At 39.2% G+C, this 17,289-nt stretch overlaps 1 protein-coding gene across 1 annotated transcript; it reads right to left on the minus strand.

Annotated features, from left to right (window-relative positions):
* Positions 1-1,395: 1,395 nt before the first annotated feature.
* On the minus strand, positions 1,396-15,517 carry LOC123758802 (serine/threonine-protein phosphatase 6 regulatory ankyrin repeat subunit B). Its single transcript, XM_045743514.2, has 7 exons — positions 15,342-15,517; positions 11,298-11,604; positions 10,033-10,454; positions 7,106-7,414; positions 6,209-6,499; positions 4,095-4,493; positions 1,396-3,953 (listed from the first exon to the last, which is right to left on the minus strand). Exons 1-7 carry the CDS (start codon positions 15,372-15,374, stop codon positions 3,405-3,407), a joined length of 2,310 nt encoding a protein of 769 aa, XP_045599470.2. The 5' UTR covers positions 15,375-15,517; the 3' UTR covers positions 1,396-3,404.
* Positions 15,518-17,289: the final 1,772 nt, after the last annotated feature.

Raw genomic sequence — 17,289 nt, forward strand, 5'->3', positions numbered from 1 at the left:
ATAGGATTATGCCTGAACGGTAGAAGTGAGTGCCCCCAAAGATACAAAGCCAGTGTTCTCAATGCTTATATTCGTCGAGCGCTTACCCACTGCTCTGAATGGAGCAACGTGAGTAGAGAGTTTGAAAGAGTAACTCAGGTATTGGTGAACAACGGATATAGCAACGCGGAAATAAACGCTGCTATAAGAAGACACTTGGACCGTTGGTATAATTCAGAACCTAGAACAGAAACCACAACACCCCCAATAAAATTATATTACAAATCAACCATGCACAGTGAACATATAAAAGAGGAAAGAATAATGAAAGAAATAATCCGTAAAGGAGTAAAAAGCACTACTCCTAACCAAAACATAAACCTGATAATATTCTACAAAACCAAGAAGACTTCCGAAACTCCTTATCAAAAACAGCCCGAAGCCGACGGAGAACCCTCTACAGCAGTCAAGCGTGTATACATGTACACTTGCCCCCACGAAGGATGTAACCTTCAATGTAAGTACATAGGTATGACGTCGACCAAGCTGACGAGGCGTTTGACATGCCATCTTCAATCTGGTGCCCCTAGGAATCACATGAGACAAGCCCATGACATTACTCTAACAAGAGAAATGTTGAACAAGAATACTTGCATAATAGACAAAACCCAAGATTCAAGAAGATTACAAATTCTTGAGGCAATTCACATAAGAATAGAGCGACCTACCATGAACACCCAAATCACGGAACTATTTACTCTACCCACCATGAGAGTAAGGACAAGACAAGAACATATCGATGCCAACACAGAAGACAATGTCCAACATAACAGGCCAATTACACTGGATTAATCTTTGTGTTTAGATAGGAGATGCCTCGTATGGGCCAATAAGCCTTCTGCAGCCCCTATGTTTATCCCTTATGTATCCCCCCATGTTTTTCACCTTCATTGTATTATCACCTGACCTAATGCGGGTATAAAATCAACTAGTATTGTAAGATCTGTTCACTTGAGAATGAACCATGGAGGTTCGAAACGTCGTGCAAATTATACAAATAAGTGTAATACACTCTATAGTAAATCACTTCTTTTCTTCACCTTAAAAGTACGAAAATGAGTTTTGGAGAACTCCTATTCCAATTAAGCCCTGATGCTAAGAAAATAGTTAGAGGGATAGAAGCCCTAAACCAGAAAATAATAAATACAGAATATGCGGTCATATTCAATGAAACATGTTTGAAAGAAAACCTGCTGCCAATATACACCAATATATATATATATATATATATATATATATATATATATATATATATATATATATATATATATATATATATATATATATATATATATATATATATATATATATATATATATATATATATATATTATACTAGACATAGGAGTGTTTAACTTCGGTTTTTAGCTTTATTTTTTCAGACTATACAATTAATAGTATAAAAAGTATATAGTATACTGACGGTCCATCACTACATATTGGTAAGTTCGATCAAATAATTACTCTAAGAACTATCATTTCAGGAGGAGAGGTCGATCTCACACTCATCATTGACACACTCACATCATTGACACACTCACATCATTGACACACTCACATCATTGACATACTCACATCACTGACACACTCACATCATTGACACACTCACATCATTGACACACTCTCATCCTTGACACACTCACATCATTGACACACTCACATCATTGACCAACACTCATCATTGAATGTCTAGTCATTACACCCTCCAGACCAGCCGGGATGAGCTTTCTAGTTACCTTAAGCACTCTGGTATTTATGAGAATATCCTTATAATATATCCAAGCTTGTCATTGCAGGCTACTGATCAAATGCATCACCACTTGCCTGTAAGTTAGGCCTACATGTTGCTGTAGCCTTAATATGCAAATATTGATAATTCAGAAAATTATAACATTGAATATATAATCATCCTCTTGCGAGAACTTATAAATCGTACACCAACATTGAAAGTGCCTATAATGAAATAGGTCAAGCTGATGATTACAACATAACTTTATATGAAGTTAAAAAGTGTGGTAAAGTTAAGGCGAGAGGATACCATAACATACAGGATTATGAGTATTAATTTCAAAACTGGTTTTAGCACAGCAAAAAGAGCTGTTCTTAAACTAAATAAAATAAAGAGTATTGCACACTATCGGGAAACATCCAAAGGCTCCAGATTTTTAGCTTTCTTTCCCAAGAAAGAATCTTCAAAAAATGTAATTTTGTCCAAGTCTTTATGATGTTGACCCTAGTTCTCTGATGACCTTAATAATCTCAGGAGCACCATCTCCTGTCTTGGGCTTCTCAAACTCTCCACCAAAATAAGCGAAAACTTTGGATGGTACTAAAGATTCTTTGTTGGTTGTTGGGTCATAGAAGTCTTGACACATGTCTCTCAAGATGGTGATGATCACGTCTAAGAGGTCCTCGTCTCGCCACTCTCTCTTCTCCTCGCGTTTGCGTTGCAGCTGATTTAGGAAGCTGTTTTTCACAGCAAATCCTGCTGGGATCATGATTTTCCACTTGCGTGAATCCCACCAAGTGTAGTTTGCCTTTACTTCTCGAGGCATCCAGGACTCAGCCTTCAGGTGAGAGAGAAGAGCCTTGAAGGCCACATAGACGCGGCGCTCCTGGGAGTCCAGTTGGCTCAGGACTTGTGACTCGGCTCCAGCAAAGCTACAACGCCACTCCCCGTCGGCTGTGTTACACAGATACACTTGACTGATGTTAGCAGGAGTCAGTGGGGGTCTGCTTACCTCTGCTGGCCAGGGGATAGCCAGTACAGGAACTAAGTCTATGCCAATCAGCAAAAGAGGATACTCTTTGCCCTGCCAGGCAAGTGTCAGTGCCACACCTACCTGAGTTCTGGTCACTCCTGGCGGCACAAGGCTCAACTGACTGCTCTCGATAGTGTGAATCTCCAAACACTTCCTTACTAACTCATAGAAGTTATTTATCAAAGTTTTCCCTTGAAGACTTGGATGGTCTGTCTTGACACGAACTCTCAATCTGTGTCCATTATGAGCGGCTTGTTGAGGGTCCAATTCAACTATTTCCACTTTAATTCCAGGAACGTTTTGACAACACAACGCTTAAGTCGAAGTTATCTGGTGCATAGAGGCGTGTGCCGTCTGATGTACTTCCTACAGTGATTAGCTTCCCCTCGTATAGACTGTCAGCAGCACTCACTTTGTTCATTATAAGCTGGACCTCTCGGGTCACGACCTCCTTGACCTCCTTAGCTTCACCTTTACTGAAGTCAACACAGATATTACTTAATTGACTTGCCATGTCTCTAATATTAACAAGTTTTAGGAGCTCCTTGATTCCTTCAGAGGGGTTTTTGAAAACCAGAACGCTTTCGGGCTTGACTTCAGTCTTCATGTAGCGGTGCAAGTAGCCTGTAAAGTTAGAGTTAACGCCAGCTGGGTTGTTCCCGCCGCACTGACAGGCTGCTGGTCCTCCAGGAACACCTTTACATGCTGATAAGTTGTGCCATAACCAAACATGGCAGCAAAGTGGGATGGCGTATGTCCGTATCGGTCTGCCTTCAGAGCAGATGCTCCAAGACTTAGGAGCAGAACCAAGCACCCTGAGTTGCCATGGGCGGCAGCTTGGTGGAGAGCAGTAGAGTCATGGGTATCGTCGACCACTGTATCTACGTCAAGGCCTCCTACGGTGACAAGAAGATATACCAACTGCAGAAGCCCTCGCCGGCAAGATACCAGAAGACCGTATGAGCTGACGGCGCGTTCTCGTGCTGAAGCTTCGGAAGGAAGGCGAGTCTTATTCAATGGAGAATTCGTTCGGTAACTTGCAAACAAAGAGTCATACTGGTCAAGAACCTCGTGAAGCTGGTCTTTCTCTTCCTTATCCTTGACCTTCTCTATCAAATCTTCTAATTGTTGTCTCTCTTGCTGATAAATGCTCTGAAATTATTTTCAAAATATGTAAGTTATGAAATATTTTTTCAAATTATGTATCTTCGTCAGGAAATGGCTAAATAGAAATATGTATAATTTATACCACTCAACGTTAAATTTTAGGAAGCAAAAGAGTAAAGGCCTCACCTCCTCCACCTGTGTTCTGTGGTGTGCGGGCAGCATGTCCAAGGGAAGCCTGCCTAAGGAGTCGGGGATGTAGAGACAGGCTCCTATGTGCTTGACCATCAACCTGGCGAGGTCCCAGTGGTGGGCGTCCAGCGCCGCGTGCAGAGGAGTGATGCCGGACTGGTCCTGCAGGAAGGACTTGGCTCCCGCCTGCCTCAGGAAGGATGCTGTCAGAGGGCAGTTGTTAGTGGCAGCCGAGACCATGAGTGAGGTGAGGTCAGTGTCTGCCTGAAGAGGCAAGCTGGTCTGCCAAGGGGTCTCGCCTCTAAGACTCGTCACGAGGTGGTCAATACCCTCTCTAAGAGCAGAGTCTTGTGGCTTAAGGCGACGTCTTTCTATCTGGAGTGTGTGTAGGAAGTTCTGTACAAAATATGACAAATAAATTCACTATATAACTACAATAACGTGATATATTTATGTAAAACATTTAGAACAGTTTTGAATTGGTCTGGGGCTAGCTGGTCTGCCAAGAAGTCTTGTCCCTAACACTCGTCACGAGGTGGTCAGTACCCTCCCCAAGAGCAGATAATGATATATTAAAAAGTTTCAAGGCCTTGACAATATTCTCAAACCCCGAGAAATATGGTAAACATAACACATTCTTTCGGCGAATCCTTTCACTGCATATATTATTATAATATGTACGACGTGCTTTGTTACGGCAAACTTCCAAAAAATTCAGTGGGTAACAAAGCTTAAGACCAATCGAATCAATATTCTTAAACTCTTCGTCTAAGAATTCTGGACTCACAACTCGAAGAGCTCTTAGATACATTGAAGAAAAAATTGACTTTTTCACATTGTATCTATGCCCTGAAAAATAATGAACATAGGATAAATTATAATAATTTAACATAGGATAATTTATCCCATGTTCATTATTTTTCAGGGCATAGATACAATGTGAAAAAGTCAATTTTTTCTTCAAAGTATCTAAGAGCTCTTCGAGTTGTGAGTCCAGAATTCTTAGACGAAGAGTTTAAGAATATTGATTCGATTGGTCTTAAGCTTTGTTACCCACTGAATTTTTTGGAAGTTTGCCGTAACAAAGCACGTCGTACATATTATAATAATGTATGCAGTGAAAGGATTCGCCCAAAGAATGTGTTATGTTTACCATATTTCTCGGGGTTTGAGTATATTGTCAAGGCCTTGAAACTTTTTAATATAGATGTAATGTTTAGCTACGAAAACACTGTTGGTAAGCTATTAGTTAGGAACAGCCCTCGTAGTGATAATTGTGTCATTTATAAAATACCTTGTAAGGAATATAATAAGTTCTATGTTGGGCAAACATCTAAAGATTTAAAATGTAGAATATCGCAACATAAATACTCTGTAAGACATGGCCAATTGTTTAATGCTTTGTTTGTTCATTTGTCAGAAAATGCTCACTAAATTGATTGGGAGAGTGCTTCTTCAATAACAAATTGTAAAAGCACCTATAACAGAAACATAATTGAATCTGCTTTGATACAGATCACAAAAGAAAGTAATTTGAATATTAGCAGTGGTCTATATAACTTTGATCCATTTTTAATAGACCAGTTAAAGGACGATTTAAGTAGGATCATTGGAAAACATTTGTCTCACTAATTCATTGTATATATTTACCACTTTATGTTATAATTATCTATGTTTTGTGCCTGTGTATGTTTGCTGTATCAGATGGGCCATTGGGCTACATCAGATGGGCCAATTGGCTGCATCTGATGGGCCAATGGGCCGTCTGCGTTGTCCACGTATTGTACCTCACCTCACTTCACCACTCTCTCCTGCCTATTTATACCCATCACTCGATCTGTAAAATCGCTCCTTCTGAAGATGTATTAATATACGAAAGTACTTAAGGAAATTCCTGTTTCATTTTTCCTCCGTGGTCTGACATTGTCATATATATATATATATATAGATATATATACATCCATGTGTGCGTGTGTGAGGGGGGGGGATCAGTTGATTGATTGACAGTTGAGTGGCGGCCCCAAGGAGTCAGAGCTCAACCCACGCAAGCACCACTATTTGAGTACAACTAGGTGAGTACCAATTTGGTTTACGTAACTCCTTCAACTTACCCTGGTGACAAGAACACGAAGCCGGATGGTAACGTCATGTGAACGCCAGGCCAGCTGGAGGAGAGAGAGGCCCTCCGAGCAGGTGGTGAGTGGTGCTCCAGCTGCCACCAGAAGACTCAGGATCCTCGGCCTGTTGCAGGTGACGGCGAGGACGAGGGCGCTAGTGTAGAAGTCCCCCACGGGCTCGAGGGGCGCTCCTGAGCGCAGCAGCCGAGAGGCTTCCGCCACGTCGTCACCAGCGCTGATCACCATCAAAAGTTCCTTGTAGAGCGCTGGAGCGGACACGCCAGCCTGGAAGATCTCGTATATCAGCCGCAAGCACACACACTCAGGCGCCAGTGTTTACCTGTTATACTTCAGACACGTGATTTACATTATCTTCTTAAAGCCACCATGTGAGTCATACATTTTTTTACGAGACATCAATACTCACCAGCCGCCTAAAACAACATCTTGAAACAAGTAACACCAAAATACGTTATATGATTTAATAATTATATTACATTAACATAATTTCACTATGTTGGTAGTAATGTTCCCCATCGACCTCCCCCACCCCTTCAATACTCAATGAAACAACAAAAATGTAATGAATCACCCCGTGTCATCATGGCCCAGACATGTGCCTAAGGACTTCCGAGGAGCGGGTTCGAACCCCTTGTAAAGCCTTAAGATTTATTCATGATACTTTAATCCTGGGATGGACTATGATCGTCCTCATTGTGAACTGATGTTACTGCTATTGGTAGCAAGGTCTGAACAATCAGGCCTCAAAACAGCATGCAGTCAGGCAAAAAAACAATCAGCCTTGGCATAACATTTTATCCCCACTTCAATAAAGTATGACAGTAAAGGGGGAAGGTCAACAGTTAAATATAAAGGGCAAACATTACAAACCTGAGGGTGCGTAGCCTCTATGATGGTGCTTGCCAGGTCCTCGTGGGATGCCATCCGTGCCAGGTCAGCTGGAGTCTGCCCATCATAGGTCACCACACTGGGCAAGGACGCACACCTGTCGATCAGGGTACGTACGACAACCTTATGGCCCAATTTGGCTGCCCAGTGGAGAGCTGTCGAACCCTCACTGTCCTGATAATGTCCATCACGGTTTTCGGGGACATTTTCTTTAATTAATACGAAGTTTTCCTCGTGTACCCAACTCAACGTCTTCACACCTTCAGCCTCGTATTCATCCCAACTTCTCTTCTGGAAATACAAATTGATTTCATTTCTCGTATATGGGAAGATCCTTTGATTTAGAGGCAATTTTTAAACATTCATTATTGATGCTATCTTTAAGCAGCAGGTATGTGGGAAAATTGTTGTGAATGATATTAGAGGAGAACTGAGGAAAATTTACCCACTATATCTATTATATTATCTAAGAAATATTTTATTTCTATATCAAATCTAAATTTTATCAAAATCATATCAGAATTCACTACAGAATCATCATATCCTACATGACAATGCCACCTATGATCACATTCACCATAGTGCCCTAGGTGCCTACGTGACTTTGTATATGATTTCTCAAGGATCTAGAAGCTTCGAGAAGAATATCTTAATTAGAAACTACTGCAACATTTCTGGTAAGGATTAAATCAAATCCTTAATAAGAATCAATAGTACTAGCAAGTACTACTTATAATCATTAAATCCTATATCTAATTATATTATAATCACATCTTATCTCAATCATATGTCTAGAACGTAAAATTATCAATCAATATTAATTGAAGGCTCTCTCGCTCAGGAAGCATGGGGGACGATATCTGGGAGAGAAGCGCCCACCACCACCCGACGGGAGAAAATGTTGTTTACAAACAGTGAACACGTGTGACGGTGCCTTGCAAACATTTTTCGGAATATGACACCTTACTCAAATATCTTTATCACCAGTGATTACTCTCTAGAACTGGGGGAGTTCCTAAAGGGGGGGTTGTAAAGCCTAGCTCCTCGTGTCCTAATGACAGACTGTGGGCTGTAAGGTGCAGGTGGGGGTCCCTAAGGGTGAATGGAGAAGTTGATTGAAGATCTACAATACATCTACAGACAATTCAACCCCTCAGCTTGCATTGTTAATACAAGGATAAGATTAAATAAACTCAATTCTATAACTGAACTCTGGTTCTGTTTAATCAAGAATCTAAACATGTACACAGTTCAGCCTAGCACCATAACTACAATAGCCAATATTCACATACTAATAAACACAACAATTTGTATTATAGAGGTATGATATATGTAAATATACAATTAAAGGACCTTATATGGTCTAAGTGTAATGATGTAACCATCTTGGTTCAAAGGAATATATTCAATATGATAAATTTATATGATAAATTAAAGATAACTAAGAAAACAATTGTTAGCTTAATGTATATTATCTATTATATATACAGATATATTCAAATAATATGAAGAGTTTCAGTCGAGCTTGACTTTCATTGACTGAGGTTAAATAATTAATGAGTGTCCAGATAAATTGAAAAGATTCAGTGGCTGAAAGATTAATTCAATCTTACTGAAATATGGGGCGTTGTCCCCTCACTGTAACGACAAACAGATTTATTGGATAGATTAAGGTTACACAAGCATGCAGTTGGCCAATCAACATACTACAATAACACTCAATATACTTAACCTGAGTGCCCTTGCCATCTGACAGGTTGCCAGACTGGATAACTCTCTTGTAGAGTTCAGGCACTTTATTTTACATCACAGCTTTACTGTTTAATATTCTGGTAACTTTGCTAGTTGATTATGTCCTTCAGTAGGATTAGATAAAGTTGATTGTGGAGGAGGCGTCACTTGGTGTGCTCCACTCTACACTCCTATTCAGATAAAGTACTAGGATTTTTTCCTTTTAGATATAGTCCAGGTACTCCCCCAGTTCTAGAGAGTAATCACTGGTGATAATGATATGTTAATAGTGTCCTATACTCAAAATGTTCGCAAGGCACCATCACAAGTGTTCATTGTTTGTAAACAAAATGCTTTCTGCCTTTGGGCGCTCCGCTCGTGGGTGCTTGAAGTCCGAGTTCACTCCGCGAATGAGGTAGCCTTCAATGAATATTTATTGATTATTATTTACTATCTAGACATATGATTGAGATAAGATGTGATTATAATATAATTAGATATAGAATTTAAAGATTATTTGTAGTACTTGATAGTACTATTGATTCTTATTAAGGATTTAACTTAATCCTCACCGGAAATCGATTGATTGTTCCATTAGTTTTTTATTACGATATTTTTCTTGATGCTTCTAGATCCTTGAGAAATCCTGCACAGTCACGTAGGCACCATGGGCCCTATGGTGTACGTGATCATTGTGGCATTATCATGTAGGATTTAATGAATCTGAAGTGATTCTGATATGATTTTGATATGATATAGAAATAATACATTTCTTAGATAATAATGTTGATATAATGGGGTAGAATTGCACACATGATAGGAGGCGACAGCGGTAAACCAGTATGAGTATATAGCACATAAGGACAAAAAACTGGGATTCGAGGAAAGGCTGAAGGAATGGTGACCAACCACTTGGACCGTCGGGGATTGAACTCCGACCTGCATTAAATGAGGCCGACGCTGTACCGACCAATCAATTGTTTGAACACCTTTGCCATCTCTATGGATTAATTATTAAAAAATATTAATTTTGTAACAGTGACACTGAAATTTATCTTATTATATATCTTGCATTTAATGGATCCAAAATGCAAGCCGTCTGTGTATAATGTGGGAAAAGAGGTACTGTATGCACAGATGAAAGAAGGATCTCGTCATCAATCTACGGTATAACTTACCAACATTTGTAGTATAGGTTTGGGAGAAGTCCTCTTCGTGCGTTGGGGCATCTTGCGCAGGAGCCAAGCTGTGTTGTGCTTCCCCCAGGCCTCGGCTATGTCCTCCGGCAGCAGTCCGAACTTGTCCTTTTCCTCCGGGTTCAAACCGGCCATGCACAGTTCCTGAACAGCTTTTTCATTTCCGGACAAGGCCGCCACGTGCATTGCCGTGAAAGCTGTGTTATTAAGTGCTCGGGAGTTGCAGCCTGCGTCCAATAGCAGTTTCATAACCTCGGTGTTATCATTAGAATAACTCAAGACAGAGACATGTAGAGGGGTGCGCAGAGCGCTATCCTGAGCGTCCAAGTCGGCTCCTGCGTTGATCAAAGCTCTCGCACAGGACGTACGTGCACGCCTCGCAGCCAGGTGCAGCGAGGTCACCCCTAAAGTGTAGATGTGATAAGTATTAAGAGTAAACGCTTAGCTAGTATGAACAAGTGATACTTGGAAGGGATACGAGGACAAAGATGAGGAATATGAGGACAGACTAAGAGGTGGGATATGAGGACAGACTAAGAGCTGGGAGGTGAGGACAGACTATCTGGGACATGAAAAGAAAAAGCTGGAATATGATATCGAGAGTGAGAGAACGACTCAGCCTGTAGCCAATCAAGTACTTCGACCCAGGAAGAAGCCACGACCTGAATGGACTCACCGGACCAGAGGTATCACCATATGTGAATGAAGTCTTGGAGCCGATATGTGCATATATTTTGAGTACTGTTTTATTCAATAATTATTTTGCATTTATAACTGATCGTTTAAATAAGACAAAGAACATTCATTATACAAGAAAAATGACTACCAACGGCCTATCACTGATCATAATAGTTATAATATTATTAATAATAATTTCCGTTGTCGGGTCAGGAAGCTAGTACTTAGGCCTACTGAGATCTCCCCAAGGTCAACAACTGACCTGCCGCAGAATGCAAACCACAACAGCTCTCTCACTCCCAGGAAACCAATTCAACTGTTACGCTAACAAGGATGAGAGGAAACGTGACCGGGCATTTGTCACATCCAGGGGATCGAACCCAGGATTTTCGACTGCGAGTCGTGTTTATAGGCCTAGGGTTGAATTTATGCTGCTATACACCTGTTTAGTCCAGCCAGTGCTGTAATGGCTTGAATATGGTGTTGGTGGCGGGAAAGTTCCTGAATTTGGGTGACCTTTTGACGTGTGGGATACACACCATGCTGGTTGGTCTATATGAGATACTCACCATGCTGGTCTTTGGTGTTGACATCAGCGTGGGCGTCGATGAGAGTGGTGACGATCTGCTGATGGCCGCAATGCACTGCTACCTGGAGCGGCGTGTAAGGGAAGGCTCCCTTGCTGTCCACGTGGTGACCAGCGCTGAGGAGAACGGGCACCACGCCAGCACAACCCCGACAGGCAGCGAGAGTCAACAGGGAGCCCCCGGGGACATCCGGATCGTCCCTGGGAACGGAGGTGTGGATATCCCCTCCGGAGTGGATGGCTGTCTCTACTCCATCTTTGTCCCCATTCCTGACCGCGGACACCAGTGCCTGAGAACGTAGATTGGGGATGGAATTTTGCTGAAAATATATATCTTTTTCTTAAATAGATATTTTCTTTAAATATTTTTTTTCTATTGTACATTTTTAGTAAAATAATAACAAAAACATAAATGTTTTCTAAACTAAATTTTCCCTAAAATAATTCTTTTTTCCTAAAGTAATTTTTTTGCAAAAAATATTATTTCTGAAATAATTTTTCCTAACATAAGATTGCTCCTGATATATATATATATATATATATATATATATATATATATATATATATATATATATATATATATATATATATATATATATATATATATATATATATATATATATATATATATATATATATATATATATATATATATATATATATATATATATATATATATATATATATATATATATATGTCGTACCTAGTAGCCAGAACACACTTCTCAGCCTACTATGCAAGGCCCGATTTGCCTAATAAGCCAAGTTTTCATGAATTAATTGTTTTTCGACTACCTAACCAACCTAACCTAACCTAACCTTACTTTTTCGGCTACCTAACCAAACCTAACCTATAAAGATAGGTTAGGTTAGGTTAGGTAGGGTTGGTTAGGTTCGGTCATATATCTACGTTAATTTTAACTCCAATAAAAATAAATTGACCTCATACATAATGAAATGGGTAGCTTTATCATTTCATAAGAAAAAAATTAGAAAAAATATATTAATTCAGGAAAACTTGGCTTATTAGGCAAATCGGGCCTTGAATAGTAGGCCAAAAAGTGAGTTCTGGCTACTAGGTACGACATATATATATATATATATATATATATATATATATATATATATATATATATATATATATATATATATGTCGTACCTAGTAGCCAGAACGCACTTCTGAGCCTACTATTCAAGGCCCGATTTGCCTAATAAGCCAAGTTTTCATGAATTAATTGTTTTTCGGCTACCTAACCTACCTAACCTAACCTAACCTAACTTTTTCGGCTACCTAACCTAACCTAACCTATAAAGATAGATTAGGTTAGGTTAGGTAGGGTTGGTTAGGTTCGGTCATATATCTACGTTAATTTTAACTCTAATAAAAAAATATTGACTTCATACATAATGAAATGGGTAGCTTTATCATTTCATAAGAAAAGAAATTGAGAAAATATATTAATTCAGGAAAACTTGGCTTATTAGACAAATCGGGCCTTGCATAGTAGGCTGAGAAGTGCGTTCTGGCTATTAGGTACGACATATATATATATATATATATATATATATATATATATATATATATATATATATATATATATATATATATATATGCGAACAAGCCTGAATGGTCCCCAGGACTATATGCGACTGAAAACTCACACCCCAGAAGTGACTCGAACCCATACTCCCAGGAGCAACGCAACTGGTAACTACAGGGCGCCTTAATCCGCTTGACCATCACGGCCGGACAAAAGGAAGTGATAGCCGAAGCTATTTGAACCACTTCCCCGCCGGCAACTCGGATGGTAATCTTGGGCATAGCATTTCACCAAATCACCTCATTCTTTGGGGCACACGTGAGGAACACAAATGCGAACAAGCCTGAATGGTCCCCAGGACTATATGCGACTGAAAACTCACACCCCAGAAGTGACTCGAACCCATACTCCCAGGAGCAACGCAACTGGTAACTACAGGGCGCCTTAATCCGCTTGACCATCACGGCCGGACAAAAGGAAGTGATAGCCGAAGCTATTTGAACCACTTCCCCGCCGGCAACTCGGATGGTAATCTTGGGCATAGCATTTCACCAAATCACCTCATTCTGAATGAGGTGATTTGGTGAAATGCTATGCCCAAGATTACCATCCGAGTTGCCGGCGGGGAAGTGGTTCAAATAGCTTCGGCTATCACTTCCTTTTGTCCGGCCGTGATGGTCAAGCGGATTAAGGCGCCCTGTAGTTACCAGTTGCGTTGCTCCTGGGAGTATGTGTTCGAGTCACTTCTGGGGTGTGAGTTTTCAGTCGCATATAGTCCTGGGGACCATTCAGGCTTGTTCGCATTTGTGTTCCTCACGTGTGCCCCAAAGAATGAGGTGATTTGGTGAAATGCTATGCCCAAGATTACCATCCGAGTTGCCGGCGGGGAAGTGGTTCAAATAGCTTCGGCTATCACTTCCTTTTGTCCGGCCGTGATGGTCAAGCGGATTAAGGCGCCCTGTAGTTACCAGTTGCGTTGCTCCTGGGAGTATGGGTTCGAGTCACTTCTGGGGTGTGAGTTTTCAGTCATATATATATATATATATATATATATATATATATATATATATATATATATATATATATATATATATATATATATATATATATATATATATAAATATATATATATATAAATAAATATATATATATATATATATATATATATATATATATATATATATATATATATATATATATATATATATATATATATATATATATATATATATATATATATATATATATTAGTTGATTTTATACCCGCATTAGGTCAGGTGATAATACAATGAAGGTGAAAAACATGAGGGGATACATAAGGGATAAACATAGGGGCTGCAGAAGGCTTATTGGCCCATACGAGGCATCTCCTATCTAAACACAAAGATTAATCCAGTGTAATTGGCCTGTTATGTTGGACATTGTCTTCTGTGTTGGCATCGATATGTTCTTGTCTTGTCCTTACTCTCATGGTGGGTAGAGTAAATAGTTCCGTGATTTGGGTGTTCATGGTAGGTCGCTCTATTCTTATGTAAATTGCCTCAAGAATTTGTAATCTTCTTGAATCTTGGGTTTTGTCTATTATGCAAGTATTCTTGTTCAACATTTCTCTTGTTAGAGTAATGTCATGGGCTTGTCTCATGTGATTCCTAGGGGCACCAGATTGAAGATGGCATGTCAAACGCCTGGTCAGCTTGGTCGACGTCATACCTATGTACTTACATTGAAGGTTACATCCTTCGTGGGGGCAAGTGTACATGTATACAACGCTTGACTGCTGTAGAGGGTTCTCCGTCGGCTTCGGGCTGTTTTTGATAAGGAGTTCGGAAGTCTTCTTGGTTTTGTAGAATATTATCAGGTTTATGTTTTGGTTAGGAGTAGTGCTTTTTACTCCTTTACGGATTATTTCTTTCATTATTCTTTCCTCTTTTATATGTTCACTGTGCATGGTTGATTTGTAATATAATTTTATTGGGGGTGTTGTTGTTTCTGTTAGAAACCACAACAATAATAAATATTGAAACCCAGAAAATAATAAATACAGAATATGCGGTCATATTCAATGAAACATGTTTGAAAGAAAACCTGCTGCCAGTATACACCAATATATATATATATATATATATATATATATATATATATATATATATATATATATATATATATATATATATATATATATATATATATATATATATATATATATATATATATATATATATATATATATATATATATATATATATATATATATATATATATATATATATACATACATACATACATACATACATACATACATACATACATACATACATACATATTAGCAAATTTAAACATTAACAATGTTTTAAAGAGTTAGTGCTTAAGTTTATGCGCATAAAAGGGAGTCTTTTTTCAGCTGATTATATGCTGAGCACAGGGAATGCGTCAACGGTCAAAGATGGTATAACCTGAATATGCAATGAAAATAAGGCATCCCGCACCTGTGTGGCGGCGGTGTTGTCTTCTTGTATCATAATATTGTAGTCTATCTGCGCAGGCAACAGTTTCCTTACAGCTTCAGCGAACCAAGAGAGCACATCTGTGTGCTCAACTGCGCACTTGATGACAGACTGAGTGACCGTAAGCAACGTACACTAGTGGCCACCACTGCTCGATATGGCAACACTGTAGTCAAGCATTTCCTGCATATTCGTATCTATCTGGCGTCGTAAATGTATTTATTTTCTATATATATTTTTAATTATATGATATATATTCCTAAACTATATGCGTATACATTAATGTTGCCATAAATGACTGATTTATGCCTTTGTAACAATGTTAACCTCAACATTTTCCCGAAAAGAAGCCGGCACCCATCTCATTGGTGGAGTGAGGCCTTATGTTACGTCGAAATTACAATAATACGAATTTTAATTTATTTTATTTAGAAATAAACAGTACTCTGGGAAGTCACATTGTTACTTCAGATGTGCTCACCTAGTTGTGCTTGCAGGGGTTGAGCTTCGGTTCTTTGGTCCCGCCTCTCAACTGTCAATCTACTGGTATTGAGTGTACTCACCTAGTTGTGCTTGCAGGGGTAGAACTCTGGTCCTTTGGTCCCGTCAATCAACTGGTGTGCAGATTCCTTAGCCTACTGTGCTCTATCATATCTACATATGAAACTGTGTATGGAGTCAGCCTCCACCACGTCAATGCTTAATGAATTCCACCTGTTAACTACTCTAACACTGAAAATTATCTTTCTGACGTCCCTGTGGCTCATTTGGGTACTCAGTGTGTGTATTCACCTAGTTGTGCTTGCGGGGGGTTGAGCTCTGCTCTTTCGGCCTGCTTCTCAACTGTTACTAACTACAAACAAATTTCTTTTTCCCAGTGAGAGAATAGTTAGTGAGTAAGCTGTGTGTCATTCATCTATGTGTACTTACTTATCCATGCTTTCCAAACATATTTCTCAAGATCCTTCATTCCGCATAACGTGCCTGATTAGCTATAGATCTCAGATCTATACTAGTCTTCACTTCCCATGCACTATGTAATGGTAGAGCAATATAAATCGGTCTCAGTAAAGTAAACTACTCTTCCCCGCTATCATTATTTTTTCCTTTTATGATCTTAAGCTCTCTGGCGTATTAAACTATTTAAGTCAACTTTAAGCAGTACGACATCCATATAGTTGTTCTATTACATGACATAGAGACCATAAAAGCTCTCTTACATCTAAAGTTGATTCGTCTTGCCCTTCTCCTAGTGTATCTTATATCTTATGAATATTACTAATTCAATAGATCTTGGTCTTCCAACATATCTATTTAAGTTTCGTGTTTGTGTTTACTCTAAAGTTTGCGCTAATTAAAATTTTTCTCCATGTTTAGGGGGGAGTGTGTCAAGACCCCTGGAGAGGCTGGTCAGATTAATGAGCGGGTGAGAACGTGTGGCTGCCTGGTAAGGATGCTTGCGCACGACTGGATGACCAGAATGTGGGTGAGCAGAAGGATGAGTGTGTGGATGAGTGAGAGTACTCACCTATCAGTACTTACCTATCACCACATATGGGGCATTCGCAACGCATACTTATCTAACAGTGCATAGTTTCGATTCAATTCTCAAGATGTATCTTTCCTCCCTTACAATTAACTTTGTTCAATATGTCCTCACTGATAAGATATAGCTCTCTGTTATGTCTTTATTTTCAGTGAAAGTTGAAAAAATAGCCCTTGTAGCTATTTTTGTGGCAAGGAGGGCAAATCGATTAAAGCTAACGTTATACAGTTCAACACACCGTCACATGTACTGTTTCATATCATTCTTCCCATCAAAAAGAGATTGCATCTACCCCACTCCAATGTGTGCATCTTCTGTCTTTCTAATCCTATTATGTCTTTCAACTTTAACTTCCAACTAAGTGAATTTAATCTTCCGGTTTCT

The sequence above is a fragment of the Procambarus clarkii genome, chromosome 22 (assembly GCF_040958095.1).
Source record: "Procambarus clarkii isolate CNS0578487 chromosome 22, FALCON_Pclarkii_2.0, whole genome shotgun sequence".
Classification (NCBI taxonomy): domain Eukaryota; kingdom Metazoa; phylum Arthropoda; class Malacostraca; order Decapoda; family Cambaridae; genus Procambarus; species Procambarus clarkii.

Excerpts from the sequence above, each read along its gene's own strand:
- LOC123758802 (XM_045743514.2), bottom strand. The coding sequence starts at position 15,374 with ATGATACAAGAAGACAACACCGCCGCCACACAG. Across the intron at positions 10,455-11,297 it reads CAACACCAAAGACCAGCATG|GGGTGACCTCGCTGCACCTG; the intron begins GTGAGTATCTCA and ends TCTACACTTTAG. Across the intron at positions 7,415-10,032 it reads AACCTATACTACAAATGTTG|AAGAGAAGTTGGGATGAATA; the intron begins GTAAGTTATACC and ends TTGTATTTCCAG.